Genomic DNA, 16,190 nt, shown 5'->3' on the forward strand with positions numbered 1-16,190 from the left:
TTAAAACAAGAAAGTAAACAACTAAAATGCAGCTACTACAAACAAAATTATTCTGCAAAATTTGTTTGACATATTATATTCAAATTAATTAAATGTGACTGCTTCAAATAACACAAAGCATTGACAAGCAGATGTTCTAACAGTAAAAAACATTAGTTGTTGATGCCTATTTTAGCAAAGCCATGGTAAGGTAGCCACTCCTAGAAATATTATATTAGGTTTGCAACACATGAGATGCCTTAAACAATAATTACAGGTTTGTGTGCCCTGAATCTTTCAGAGAAACTACAATCACTTCCTCTTTGATCATGCAGTTTTTCCTCACTTCATCTGGATTTAATTAAGAGAGGTATGTTTGAGCTGTCAGTTGTACACTGCTTTAACAAGCTTCGATCAGTAGATCTGATGGTTACTTCATCCAGATCAAGTTTTTTGGTAAAGTGTGGGGAAGGAAAAGAGAAGTGACGACTTCTATTTCTAGGTTTCCCTTAACGCAGCGACGTCAGAAGTACTTATTTTCTTGTTTTTCGAAATCTGAAAAAGTTCAGATCATATGTTTCAAGGGCCTAGATGTTCAAAATCAAGGACGAAAAGGAATGATTTTATGTCACCTGATAAAAAAAGCATAGAATAAATTTATTCAAATTAAGATTTGTTTACTGCAAATAACTGTTGTGATGAAGTGAAATGGTGCATGTCTATCCCTCCTATTTTCTCTCCAGATATTAATACCAAAAATATGTAGCCATAACCTACTGGGAAATTATTTGCTAGGAATTCACCACCATATGCACACAAATTACCTTGCCCCAAGTGACTGGGATTAAAACAAGAAGAAGTCAGGAAAGTGAAGTAATCCCTCCAATTTCTATCTTGGCCAAACACTTAAAGATATTTCTTAAACAAACATTCCTGGTCAGACATAAAAATAAAAAGCATCATCACAGGGCAATCAATATCTGAAATGAAAGTTTCCTATACTCAGATACATTGCTTTAAAAAGGAGTTCACTTTCTCAATGACATCTTTTTCCTGAAAAAAAAAGTTTTTTTAACTACTTTTTTCCTTTTCATGGAGCAGAGAAGTGTAGAGAGCAAAAAGCAGTTCCATCAACGCTAACATTTTTGATAGAGCAATATCTCATGAAAGTCTGATGTCGATATCTAATGCTGCAGCTCCAGGAACTTATAGAGAACACTCTCTCTCTAATTTGGATTTTTTAAAAAGCGTATAGCAAATTAGAAAATGGATCTCTAATGAATTATCATTCTAGCAGTGCACAATTCTTTACAAAAATATATTTCAGTGATTTCGACAACTTAGTTTAACATAACTTAAAGGATGAAAGCATAGTTTCCCTCAGGCAATTATTCACAATCAAGAAGGCTTTAGATTGCCATGTATTTAAATACATTTTTGTTCATGGAATTTTATTCTTTAGAGTCTCCTAAACAAGCAGGCTTTTCCTCCTATATAATTTTTCATGTGTCTGTGTGGATTACTGTCAAAAAATTATTCTCTCACTAGTTGGCCAACATGTACTCTAAAAATGCATTTCAGCAACCTTTTTTGTATTTTTTTCCTTTGTTGTATAAAATTCTCAGTCTCACTCAGTACTGGCTTTGAAGCACAATTCTAGATGCAGTCTTCAAGGTGCAGAATAGAATGGGGCTCCCTCATGTGGTACATCTACATAATCTCAGGGATTAAACAAAAAAATCCAACACAAATCTACAGCTGAATGTTTGAGTTTAGCCTATAAAGTTCATACTATGTAATTCACAGAATATATGTTTTTCAATAAATAAAAATTAGAAATGTAAGCTATTTGAAGTTTCTAATCGGCACACAGCTACCTGTTGCACATCGTGTGGCCAGTTTAGGAGGCTGATTGACAGAGTCACTTTGGTGGCAGCTCTGAAGAGCAAAGGAGCCCAGGAAGGCTGGTTACTCCTCAAGAGGCGCAGGAGCAGACTGGCCCCATGTGCCCAAAGACGAGCCAGTGGGGAAGAAGAGCAGCCTGGCTGGACAGAGAGTTTCAGCTGGAACTCAGGAATAAAATGAGAGTTTCTGACCATCAGAAGAACGGGCAGGCTGCTTGTGAGGACTACAAGGATGTATTGAAGTCATGCAGGGAGAAAATTCGAAGAGCCAAAACCCAACTAAAATTTAATCTGGCTACTGCCCTAAAAGCTGATTTAAAATGTTTCTCTAAATACATAAGCAACCAAAAGTGGCTAAGGAGAATCTTCATCCTTTATTGGATGGGGGGGAAAACTTTTTCTCAAATATAGTACCAAACACTTTTCCAAAGTTATTCTCCCTCCACTATGTCCTGATTCCTCTCCCAGGGCCCTTTGCTATATGTCTCCCTTGCATTTCCATTATTTACTGATTTGTTACCTGAGAATTTAACTGATATGCTATTTGCCTTTTGTTACAGACTCTTCTTGAAGAAGTGGACTTGGCACCTCAAGAACCTGATTGCTACTTATCATCCTCCTTTGTTTACACCTTTAACACAGTCTGTAGTCTGTGAGACTGATCTTGTTTCAAAGCAAATCAACAGTTTTCACATGACTGGTCAAGCACTGAAACAATGATTTACTAATATCTCTCTGTTGGTTTAGATCATATTTTGTTCATACAAGAATAGAATATCTCATGATCAATTATGCAGGCCCGTGTAGAATTCCTTTTGCAACAAAGAACATAAAGATATTCAAATACAGAATCATAAAAAAAAGAATCAAGCCAGGTACCAAGCAAAAGAGCAGCAAAGTATCGTAAAAAACTCATTAGGACAAAAATAAACATCTGGAATCTTGCCAGATTAGACTTGGCCAATTTAAAGTTTTCCAAATTCTATTTCACTGAGCAACACACAGACTGTATCAAATTAAACAATTAACATGAAATATCTGAACAGTATCTCCAGTATATAATAAAAACAGACTAACAATTCTTTTCATGCACAGTGTACCACAGTGGAAAACACAACATTTCAGCATGCCTTAAGGAAAATTACATGCCTTGTGTGATTAACCTCCCCTTTCCACTGAAAAAGCACCCACATGTATTGCAGAAAGCTTCAGCGTATCTCATTGAAACTAAAAAAGAGATTTAAGAAAACAAAGATGGCTTTAGAGTTGCATCCAATAGTGTGTTCCCTCTGGTTCAAGATGAACATGCTACTCTACATAACCTACAAGCAGCCCTTGTAATTCCACACAGGCTGTTTGAATTTACAGATTTAATGTAGAAGATGGACCGACACTTTCTTCTTCCACTATTTCTCACATACTTCTTAATATCACATTTACTCAGAAGAAGTTAAACAGAAGGCATAAAAATGGAGATGAAAACTATGCCCAAACCTCCTTCATTCCTCAACTCTCTTCTGTCTAAGAAATAGTTTAAGGAAAATAAACTCAATGTTATACTGTCTCTCAAGCAGGAAGACTGCACTTGACCAAGCAGCAAGATAAAGAGGTTTTGTTCTACAAGGTTAAACAGATCTTTAATTGGGAAGTCTCTTTAATTCTACAATGGTTGCATCTTAGTAACTATAGATGCTGAATGCACATTAGTAAATCAATGAAAACAAAGTTGCATTGCAAATGGCTAGTATAAAAACCTGTATAGCAACTCTGAAATTGCAAAATACAATACTTTGTAGAACTCTCATGAGGATTGTAATGATATAATGACAAATTGATTTTTCCCTTAATTTAGGAAGAAGTTTATTTGGGAAATCAACTAGCAACACTCCTATTTACTGTAAATAAATAACAAACCAAACCCAACTGGTTTTCAGTCAGGATCAGAAAAGTAGACTCATTCTATTATGACAGTAAAATAACTTGCCTTGTTTCAGCAATATATCTTCATAAGAGAACTTTGTGCAAAGATTCAGTTTTCATTGGCTTCACAGTACAGCAAACACAATGGGAAAACGTGTTGCAGGTCTAGAATATCTACACACAGCAGAAACAGTATATTTAAGCTTATATTACTTCAGTGATGTTTACTGACCTTCACAACAAATATCTAGTAATACAAAATGCGACACCAGTGATGTAAATATTTCAAAGCAATTTTAGTGGGGGATTATCTTTTTTTTCAGGGTGAAAAATTAAGTAAGTGAAAGGATTAGTAAATGCCACAAGGCCATACTGACATTTCTCAGTGGAAACGAAATTGAATAGAAACTGTATTATCATGACTGTCACTGAACAAGATGATCTGCTAAAAAAAAAAAACCAAAATGAACAAAATCCCACAAACTAGCAAAAAAGAAAAACCCCAAATCTACAGGCTCCTGGGGTTGCCTCTGCAAGTGATGCTCAGAACTGTGATCTGCAGGTGTTTCAGTTGTTGTGCCTTCTAATTACAATAGGTTCTGGTCGTATTTCTGACCTGCTGATTATCTAATTGTTAAACTGGTACCTATATAAAGGCTAGTCTGCACAACAAGATCATTTTATATGCTGGGGAGGCACACTCTCTAAAGACTAAGTAAACAACTTAAGCACATTTGAGCTCAACAGCGTCAAACAGAAGTCTTTTTTTCCCCCTCTTAATAATGTCAATTGAATATACATAACTAAACACAGCACAAATTGCCTGTAATCTGATTTTGAACTTGGCAGGGTCAGTTCTTCAACAGGATTCAAAATCCTGAGATGCTATGAGCTTGAAGAATTAGTAATGTAAAAAAAAAAAAAAAAAAAAAAAAAAAAACAAACAAAAAAAAAACACCCAAAAAAACCCACCAGTGTTTACCCAGTGATATTCTGAATTTTCTAACAAAAAATTAAAAAAAAAAAAAGAAAGAAGAGTAGTTTGGAAAAGAAAAGCAGATTATATGTATGTACTAATTTCTATCACAGTGCTTTCAGAAGTGGGATTTTCTGCCTATGCTGATGAAACACGTCAGACCTTCAGATGTACTTCTAAGAATTACAAGCACGATCAGTTTAATCAAGTGTGTCTTGGTCGCTTTAGCGTATCCATTTAAGTATGATGTGAGTTTTCAGAGATAAAAGGTTTTTAAATGTAACCTTTCAAAATGATACAGCGTTGATTTTCTTTTCGAAAGTGCACTTTAGTGGTTCCTCTCTTGCATTTGGGGCAACACAAAATAATGCAAATTTGAGGCAGACACATTTGGTGGCTGTCAGTCAAGCAGCCAGGCAACTCACTAACATCTCCAATTTGATACTCAAGTCACAAATTTGGCTTCCTTAGAGGTACATGACCTTAGAACAAAGCATCCTGGATGCAAAATTTAATGTACACGAGCCACACGATTTTTTTCTCTTGGCTTATCATGCCAATCAACTATGCAAATTTGAGTAAAATCCTGTAGATTATGCAGAAGAAGGTGGAAGTTCTTAAGAATACTTAAGTGTCACATTAGCAATGAATTCAAATTGACCCAAGTCTGTAGTGGAAGGGGGGAAAAAATGGTATTCCTAGTACTTAAAGGTACATTCTACTGCAAAAAGGTCCTTGCAACATGAACAATTTATACCCTTGGGAACTTTCAGGGTGTAGGTGTAAGCTTAGAGTATTCCATTTTTCCCCCATTGGAAAAAAGCCTATTTTAACATCACATTGTTTCTAGTCTTTCCTCATTTATAAATAATCTCACTAATATGAATTTAGTGTTATTTATTCTGTTTTCTCTGTATTAGCAAGAAAGACTAACAACTGTTGAAAATACTAAAAAAATTGCTCGACTAAGCATTCAGTCGAGTATTAATTTTTTCTGAGGTAAGACTTGGAGAGAACAGCTGAAATGTTGATCTCTTAAACTAGAATAAATCACTCCCGTTTCATTTCCTTCCACTGTATGCACTCGTAAGTCTTCTTAAACAAGACTTTATTCCCTAGTGCTGGCACTTCTTAAGAAATGTGTTTTCTGTTGACTCTTCCTTGGGTTTGTTTTTAACTGTAGGCAAAAGGCTTAACTTTAGACAAATGTTCAACACTAAAAGTAACAGAACACCATCATCACATTCCTACAGTGTAACCATAACTTAAAAAATAAAAGCCATGCTACATCTAGAAGCCAGGTCTTTCTATTCCTTTGTTTTCATTACATAACTTAATACTTCATAACTTTCAAACTAAAGTCATTACTTTTTCACTGCCTTTTTTGGACAACATAGGTTTTCTAACTAGGGTAAGGAGGGGAGAAGAGAGAAAGAGAGTGAAGTTGCAAGTGCATAAGAACCAGACCTTCACTCCCTGGACACTGCTTAGGAAAAGTGTTTTATCTGGCTAAATAACCATTATTTTCCCTAAATACCTCTTTTAGTCAGGAACTCCACTTTCCAATGAAAGCGTTTTCAAATATCATTTTTGCAGATAGGAAGAACAAAAACATGATATAAATATTGTTAGAGAAGACACATGTGTAACATTGTCTTAAGGATTATACATGACCTAGAATTTGATAAATCATTGAATGGTTCCATTTTCCACTTCCTAAAATACTGAAAAACACCTTTACATTTAAAAACACATTTGAACACACTCAGGCAAAAAATAGTTACTTCAAATGTAAGGGCATATACAAAAGTTCCTAGAAATCCTTCCCCCTTCAGAGTTATTTTTGAGAAGCCTCCAGTTATGAAGAAATGTAGTTATTAATGTACATTCTCATGTAGAAATGAAGGCATCAGTGCATTTCAAACTTTCTGAAAAACAAAACCAGGCTTTCCTAAAAATGACTTCTCAAAACACTAAGTGAATTATTTTTCCATAGCGAGCTAGGAGGAAATCCCAAGTGCTAACAGATGACAAGAGTGTTAATGCCATTACCATCCTTTCAGCACCCATGTCAGGGTGTAAATGATGTCCTGCTGCTCAGTCACTCTGAGAGGAAAAAAGGTTCAGAGCCATTTTCAGATGCTGAGATTATGATTCAGAGTCTATTTGTTTCTTCCCTAGTGGCCTGCTCTGAGATTCTGCACTACCGTCCTTCGGATAAGAGAATTACCAGTTGATGTTTTATTGCACATTAAATATTATCTAACATTCTCAGTACATAAAAGTCCCACACGCACTTAAAGTAGGCTTCTCCCCAGATCATTTCACTACCACTGAAGTACATCAAGCAAGGAACTAATAAAACTCCTATTTAGTTGTGAAGCATTAATCATTATTAGATAGAACTATGAGCATAAATACATATCAAGTAAGAATATATGCCTTTCAAGAAGACAGACTTTTTACTTCATAAAAAGGATTCTGTTTTAATGAATGATGTTCCTTTCTGAAAATTAAAATTAGTTCACAAATCACTGTTTTTCTATTTAATGATAAGATGAATACACACAGCTTTGAAAATTTTTTATCTGCAGTGATTTTTGTTCTTTTATTCATGGTCGCCTTAATGTTGCAATTCTTTAAAAATACTCTTTTAATTCATCACATGTATGCAAATCAGTTAGAAAAAAAACAAGTGGCACCCTTTATTGCTCTGGTAGGCAAAAGATCTCAACAAGATTGAGCATGGTACTATTTCTTACTGGGGTAAACAATACAGATAAAACCAGAAAAACTACAAAAAAAAAAAAATCTTCATTTAAGGACACACTAGTACATCTAGGATACATTATATAAATTAATGTAAGATTACTTACAAGCTATCTAATTGTCCACAAGCAACAGAGCAGAAAGTCATTCTCTCTAACTAGCAGGATAACAAAAAGAATGAACCTAATGGCCAGCGATTGAAGAGCATGTCCCTCCGGCCACCCTGGCTCTACCAATTCTCCCTTCTCCTCAGAACAAAGCTCCTGCCTCTTTTCTAGAGGATTAAACCTTCTTCCCTTGGGGGTAGGAGCATGTTGGGAGGGGCAAGAGGTGGCATTTATTATTTATGTATCTACAGTTTTAAGTCAAAACTAATAAATTAACTCTGTGCAACTTTCCATTACTGCTTTTGAAATACCCTCTTAATTCTGTTGTCTTTAATCTTCCTCGATCCCCAATTAGACACTCATGTTTTAGCATCACCTAAAAGAAAACAGCACATACACCTATGGCAAGTCAGTATTAAATTCGGAGTTTTCTACTTTAAAAATCTTCAGTTAGAGGCAGGAACACTGAAATAAGCCAAGCAGTGAAAGCCAGATTTGTCACATGGATTACTTTTCTAAAGTGTTGAATCAGACTCCCCAGTGCTGCATGAAGCTGGGCTAATTATAAAAGAAACTGAACGTGCTTCTCCTATCAAATTATCTTTTAGTTGCCTATAGTCTTACTTTAAATATAAACTATTCAGACAACATGAACCCATTTTCCTCAGTTTGTAAATAATAAACATATTTAAAATAACCATTTGATATGTATCAAGTTAGCAGAATGCAGTCAGGACTGCATGATTGTAATCCTAAAATCTGTAATTAAAAGTTTTTAATCAATGGGGTATAACACTTCTGCAATATACTGCAATTTTTTAAACAGGTTGTGGAACAGTAATATACTCCTCTTCCTCTCTTTGTATTTAATTCCTAAAGCAGTTTGAAGTTATTTTTAAGCATTCAAGAGTTACATGAAGCATTACGCACTGAGATGAAAAAGTGTATAAGCTAAATAAAAAACTGATTAAGTGAAATCACAAATTAGCCTGCTTAGAAATAGGTCAGGAGAAAAATCCTAGATGAAAATCTAAGCAGAATTTCATCTTTTTTTCACTCACAGTACTAAAGTCTTGCCTTATTTGCTAAAAAAAAAGTTTAAAACCTAAGCATTTGCTTCTATATTATGAATATTTATATGATTATTATGAATAATATGAATGGTATTTTTATTGTAATTAATCTAGCTTAGCTTATATTCCATTCATATTCTCTGAAGAAATTCTCATCCACAATTACTGGTAAACAGCTTTGTTTATTAGCAGGAATGGGAAGGAGAAACTATGCCTTTAAACCCGGAAAAATTCCTGCATCCTGAAACTCTCTGAGAGTTGACTTATGTTCAGACACTTCTCAAATTTTCTGAAACACTCAAGCAGTTAGAGAGAAGTTCAGTCTGAAATTCTTTAACTTTCTACTCTCAGTATATGCTATCAACAACAATTCTTCAACAAGCTGACAGAAACAAAAGAAATACATATTGAAGATGTCATTTCCCACCCCTTAACTTTTATTCTCCTGACAAAACAAAACAAAACACAAAAACAAACAAAGAAAACCCAACCAAAACTAGACAACCAACCAACCCAAAAACCAAACCAAACACACAGGAGTACAGAAAATTTAAAAATATTCAATAGGCAGAAATAAATTCTAGAATTTTACACAACTGAAGACGACTTTCTGAAAACAAAAACCACCATTTATCAGGTCATCTATTAATTATGAAAACATAAACACTTGGGCAGAATCAGTTCATTTCTTAGTCTTATCTATTTTGTCAAGCCACCAATTTCACTAGTATGATAAAAGCTGTCAGACACCTACAGTTCAGGGTGATGATTTTAATTTTTCAATTACCAGGAGTTGATAATGTAGCCGTGACATCAATGTATGTGCACTGAAGTTGCAAGAGACCTTCAACGATTAATTTTCAAAAATTCCATAGAATCCTCATACATTAGTACTATAATAAACAAACAAACAAACACACACACACACCCCCACAGCCTTTTGCATTGTCAGACGATCTTTCTTTAAGGAACGCAGGTGATAAACCACAGAACAGAAAAAAGTAAACATTACCTACCTGGCTCATTTTTCTCACCAAATCGATTGAGTGATGCAAATCATTTTCATAAGCACAGCAAATACATAGGTAGCCAAACAACAAAGGGCAAAGCATTTACTCAACACAACTGAAAAAATGTATATAACCTGTAAAAAGATCTGTCAAACTTAACAAGAAAACATGGCTGCAAAAGGTGCATTTTACTACCTTGGTTTCACTTACAAACTAAAGAGGGGCTTACTTGACAGTATTCAGCTTACACATGAGGACGAGGCAAAGGACAATTACAAGGCAATATTATAAGACTTTCTTATGTGAATGTATCTCAGGAAAATAATAAGCTTTTTCTTTTAATAGCAGAACTGATAAATGTGATTACTAACAAGTCTCCTAACCTCATAAATAAGACAAAGTAGAAGAGAATAAGTAAGTAACAAGAAATAATTTTCCACTTCCTCGTGAGTTGTCTCCCTTAAGCTTCTTTTCTGCAGCCTTGTCAGAAACTTAAAATAAATCCATATAGAGATTATATTTAGTATCTTGTGAATTTCTGTCACTGAATCCATTCAGACTGTTAATCCCACAGAAACTTAGTTTCCATACACACAGTAGTTTAAGAGAACCTCTTTGTTATATCCACCTACTAAATGCACTGAGCAGATACTAATGGCTCCAGACATGAATCTCCTCTTTTTTCCTTTGAAAAAACAACAAAACTGTGACTTCTGTCTGGTTACAGTAAGTCTCCTCCTCTGCAGACATTCAAAACCAGCTTGGACACCTTCCTGTGTACCCTCATCTAAGTGTTTCTGCTCCAGCGGGGCGATTGGACTGGATGATCTCTTGAGGTCCCTTCCAATCTCCGACATTCTGTGATTCTGTGATTTGGTATTTTCCCCACAGATTTTACTTACTAACACTCAAAGAACCTATGGTCTCTATTCCCAATGACATGAAAGTAGAAATCACTCTTGGGATTTTCTCTAAAACAATGTTTAAACAACAAAAAAGGAAAAAAAAAAAACAAAGCACAAAACCCTGTTAAAAACATTCATATTCCCCCCCTTAAAGAACAATACATCTGAAGCTAAAATAATGAATACTCTCACCTCTACTTCTGATAGTTTTTTAGATTTAAATGATTCAACAATCCTCATTAAATACCATTCTTTAAAGCAAAAAAAAAATAAACTATATTTGTGACTAGTCACTGTAACTACTTCCTCTAAGAGAGCTATCTGGTTTCCTCTGGTTTCCTCCTTGGAAGTCTGATTATAAGCACTTTACATTATATTCAGTTACACGTTTTCTTATATTCAGTGTGTACTGTTACGCTTTTCTTTGTGTTAGAATAAAAGCATGGAAGTGCAGAGTTAAAACTTCTTATCCACTGTTGTAAATACTTAACCAGACAATCAGAATGTTCAGATCACCAATGAAAACACGCAAAAAGGATATGCTCATCTTTTCTACAAACTTATCATGTTCATCTTGTGTTTTAGGGAAATTCTTGATGTCATTTTCTAGGCGCTGGATTTGCTGGTTCATTGAATCGAGGTTACTCTTCAGAGTCTGGGCTGAAACTAAGAAAAAAATGACAATGAGTAAAAAGCTTCCAAATTCCAGAAAGGGTATCAGAAGGGGAGAAAACAATGACAGCATAAATGGTCCTAAGGAGAACTAATCCATTAAGCAGACTCATATTTTTCTGAATTACTGCTCATAAAAGTTCTAATCTTAATAAAAATTAAGTGAAAAATATCTAATGTAATATACCAAATCATCATATTTAATGTTGAAATGTCACCACTTAATTCTACCATTAGTTCATATCATTCAATTTCTATTTAAAATTATTGGTAAAAATTCTAATATTTCATTCTTTTAAGTCTAATTCAAATATTAAAAAGTAACTAAGGTTCAAAGAGATTGTATCACATTAATGCATGTACTTGGTTAAATTAATGATCTTATTAACGCACACACTAAGTTACAGAAATGATTTAAAGAATATAGATAGATAGATAGATAAAAGATCAAATATTTTTTCTTTTACTGACATTAAACTGACTTCTATAAACCAACATCTGGGGAACCCGCTGTTAATATCAAAGGTAGATTTGAATAATAAAAACTATTGATAATTAAAAAGGACTCTCAGTACAGCATCAAAAAAGAGGCTACTCTAAATGAACATAATGAACATTGCTTACTCTGTCATATTCTATTCTAATGTAAACCACTATTTCTGTAATTTGTATTAAACAACCACTACTTTATACACCATGAGAGAAATCTCCATTGGAAATCTTGACATGAGAATTTTGAAGGTGAAGCAGTACCATATCACAAAGGAATTCCAGAACAAGAGGAAAAGTAAAAAGCCCCTGGTCAAACTGTAATATTAAAACAAACTGAACCCATAATATTGAGTTTTATGATATAATCAATGAAGTCCACTTATCATTGGCAATTTAATCACAAACAGCATTTTGATAAGCACTGCCTCTCAACTGAAAGATGTATTTTAGAACAAAATTCTATTTTCTGTGCTTTGTCTCCTCTTGCATAGTTTACAAATAGGAGTTTTCAAGAACATGAAGACAAACTCAGCACCACCTTTCCCCAAAGAACATTGTAACGTTTGCACCGATTCACATCCTTCCTCTGAACTGAGTACAGGATATTTCAAGTATACCATGTATTAGAGGCTGTTTAGATTCTACAAAATACTTCATCTTTAGTGACAATGCATATAATCTTTAAAAAAAGACAGTGCCACCAACAACTTCTGCTCTGTGGAATCAGAGGTGAGAACGTCCCGTACATTATTGACTCTTCCGTAAGCGGCCAAGTCCACGCTCTTGTGCGACTGCAGGCAGCTGCTCCTCAGAGCTGACACTGCAGAGAACCCGAGGATTATTTGTGTACTCAAGATATGTACATGACATTATTATTAACTGGGTTTCTCCTTTTTTTTTTTTTTTTTTAAGGTAAGCCATTTGTCCAAAAGTTGTATAGAGCTTTTTTTTTTTTTCAAAAGACTGGTTTATTTTCCTATTGAAAAAATTGTGCTGTGACTAAGTGACATTAAACAGCACCAGGAATTTGATTCAGCATGGCTTGAAAAACAGTATGCAAGAAATAAAAGTTCTGTAAATAAGGAAGCTGGTCTCAGAACAGAATTAATACTACATTGATTGTAAGTAATGATTCATATCAGCCATAACACCACTAAATTAACTTTTCACAAACACGTTCAAATACATAAGGCACCAATATAGCTGTATTTATCACAGACATAATCTTTATTTTATTTGCAATTTTATCCATTTTATACTGAGTACCAAAGGAACTACTAATCATGTAACCTTAAAATTATAGTGAAACCATTTTTTAAGCTTAACTGAACAGGGGAGGGAACCAAATAAATCGACACTGACCACAGCATCCTTGTAGCTATTAACTTTCAAGACATAACCTTGAAATCAACCACTAAAGTAGCCCAAATATCAAACATTAGCAAAGTTTTTAGGTTATGACTGCATTAGTTTAATTGTTTGATATTTTTGTCAGAGGAGGAGAACACATTTTTGCTTGAACTAAAGAAATTTAATCACTATAATATTTTTGTTGGCTCTCATGTAGTGGGATATGGAGAAAAACAGCACTAAAGTAAAATGCTAGAACTGAAAAATAAATCAGGAGGATGCAAATGGCATTTTGTGGGTAAAAAGAATAGCAGCTGGTAAGTAAACAGGCAATATAACAGATAAAGTTTAACTGCTTTCAGCAATTTGAAAATATTTATATGCATGACTGCTTAGGAAGAGTAGTAGTTTGTATTTGTCTGAAATTTAAAAGTGCAAAGAAATTCAGCAAGCAATGACAAATAAGAAATCTTAGCCTCTGTGATTAAAATGGAAGAAAATGTTCAGAAAACAGTTTAGATTAGATGCACACTGACTTTCAAAGTAAGAAGGAACTCTATGCAAGCAAGGCAGCTGTATGTCCCTCAGCTAACTTCTATATTCACACTGAATCAAAAACTACTGCAGAATATTCATTTTCATTCACTTTTTTTTTTTTTTTTTTTTTTGCCTAGCTCAGGCAAATGTACAAGTTCCTGTTCAAACAATTTATGAAACTGTTATTCTACAAGACAAGCTTAAAAGATCATGTAACAGGAAACATATATATAGACTATAATAAAATATCTGCATTTCCTCCCATAAAACTGTTTTATTAGAGATATACTACAGTAACATGAAGAGGAGGCAACATGAATCCCTTTTACTCTTTCAGAGAAAATAATGTGAACTTGTTAAAACTCTGGCAAGGTTTTAATTTATGAAAGCATAAACTCTGCTTGCAGCAAAATGCCATTTCTTTGAAACCATTCCATAAATGCAGGTACTAAACAGACTCTCTACCACTACACTTCTCAAAGCTGGTGATTGCAAGACAAAGGCTTGTTCACCTTCAACTTGCCCATCATTCCACATGAAAATTAGGCATCCTAGTAGAACTAGTCTAAAAATCTAGATGAAAGGTGACATTTAGTCTTCAGTGGCACAGAAGCAGTGTACTCTCTAGTAGTAACTGCAATAGTGTTCCATTTAATGTTACAGCAGGAGAGAACCACCAGCTAAATCCAGTAGAAATATATACAGATATCAAAAGGAACAGGTAAGGATGTAACACTTAATATGTCTCTGAGAACATGTGCAGCTGTTGGGGAAACACATCGGGGGAACTGCAATGTTCTCCCAAATCAGCACACCTGGCTGACAGCACCAGGCAGAGCACCAGGCCCTTGGTGCATCCTTATGCCTTAAATAAAAAAAAAAAAAAAAAAAAAAAAAAAAAAAAAAAAAAAACAGAAAAAAACCAAACCCCATATACAGACCCATCTTCAAGGTCAAAGAGAGGAAAAACAGCAGTAAGATTTCTTAACCTGTACCAAACTGAATCAGGCTGGCCTGTTATTTAGTGATGGCAAAAGGGTGGCTTGCGAAGAGCTGCTGCAACTCTAAGATAGAAAAAAATACATCATCTTTAACATGTGCACCTCGAATTATGAGAATTAAAGGACTTATGAGACAGATATAGAAAATCCAACACCAGAAATGCAACTTCTGTGCTTCAACTATCTAAAGTATTATCACACAGAATTACTATTAACATATAGGGCTAATATGAACAAGGTGAACATGAAATTATGCATATTAATCATAGAGTTCCAGGTTGGAAGGGACCACAAGGATCATCTGATCCAACCTTTAATGTATTGTCAGATTATTTTTCATGTCAGTGGAAGACTAATATAAGCACCTAGATTTATCAATATTCTCTCTGCACAAATACGGAATGAAACTCAGTTAATCATGCATCATTAAATCTGCAACTGATTAAAAGATTATTTCGTATATTATTATTTATTTATAATAGAAATCCACAGTGATTGAAGAGAAGTCACAATGTCATTTTGACATGAAAGGTGATATATATATATTCACTTTACTATTTTCATTATATTAATTCCTCCTCTGTGTAAAAAAATAAAATTGCATCCACCTGTTTTGGAGAAAGCGGCAGCATGGACTGCACGCTAGGGAAAGCTTAGTGCATGTCTGGTGGACCACTTTAGTCCTAGAAAAATGCTGAAAGCAGTTAATCTCATGTTAATGTAAAAAGCTAGCTAGTCTCCACAGCCAAGCTAAGCATTTTATATTTACAGTAATATAGTAATAGTACCAGAGGACAGACTAATCCTTTCCAAAGTAAGATTGTGTCAGACTAAGAGTCCTACCCTGTAACAAGGGATGAAATGATACATTTTAATTAGGTGCAGTGTTTCTCGCCTAATAAATTCAAAGTGTCTCTGATCATGATGCAAAACAGGGATGGCCATGTGCACGTTTAGTAGAAGCTCTGAAGTGAGAGTCAATGATATAAATGACTTCAGTACCCAAAGGCAAATCTATATGAAGCAAGCAAACTGTTGGATTTGTAAGTCTAGACAGTATTTGTGCCATAACTACATTCTAAGCATACTCGTGATTATTTATTTCTTATTGCCTGAGGGCAAATAGAAGTAGTCTTTCTCAAAAGTCTGAAAAAAAAACAGTTTGAGGGGAGATGGGAAAGCAAGTACTTAATCTGCAGGAATTACAATATCTGATTACTCAAATTCATACCACTAGTAAGTTTATATTTATTTAAAAAAATAGAAGTTCTGCTGGAGTTAGGTGATTCTGTGATCTGCTCCAGCCTCCTTGGGGATTCTGAGTTCCACAGTGTGTGTGTATCCCAGCATATGCCTCTACATTATATAAGCGTGTGTATATATGTACATATACTGTGATAAATATCTCTCATGTGTAAACATCTTCATACATTTATACGTATTTATGTGATACAGGTGTACCATGATAAGTTTATCTCACAGGCATATATGTATG

The 16,190-nt window shown here is 34.4% G+C and overlaps 1 protein-coding gene across 1 annotated transcript in view; it reads right to left on the reverse strand.

Annotated features, from left to right (window-relative positions):
• The window catches only part of DIAPH2 (diaphanous related formin 2), a 209,323-nt gene that overhangs the window by 91,643 nt on the left and 101,490 nt on the right, over positions 1-16,190 (reverse strand). The window contains exon 24 of the mRNA XM_082061623.1: positions 11,184-11,309. Within this exon, the coding sequence (XP_081917749.1) occupies positions 11,184-11,309 (126 nt within the window). The remainder of the gene's footprint in view (positions 1-11,183; positions 11,310-16,190) is intronic.

This window comes from Streptopelia decaocto, assembly GCF_964273445.1.
Source record: "Streptopelia decaocto genome assembly, chromosome: 10".
NCBI classification, from domain to species: Eukaryota; Metazoa; Chordata; class Aves; order Columbiformes; family Columbidae; genus Streptopelia; species Streptopelia decaocto.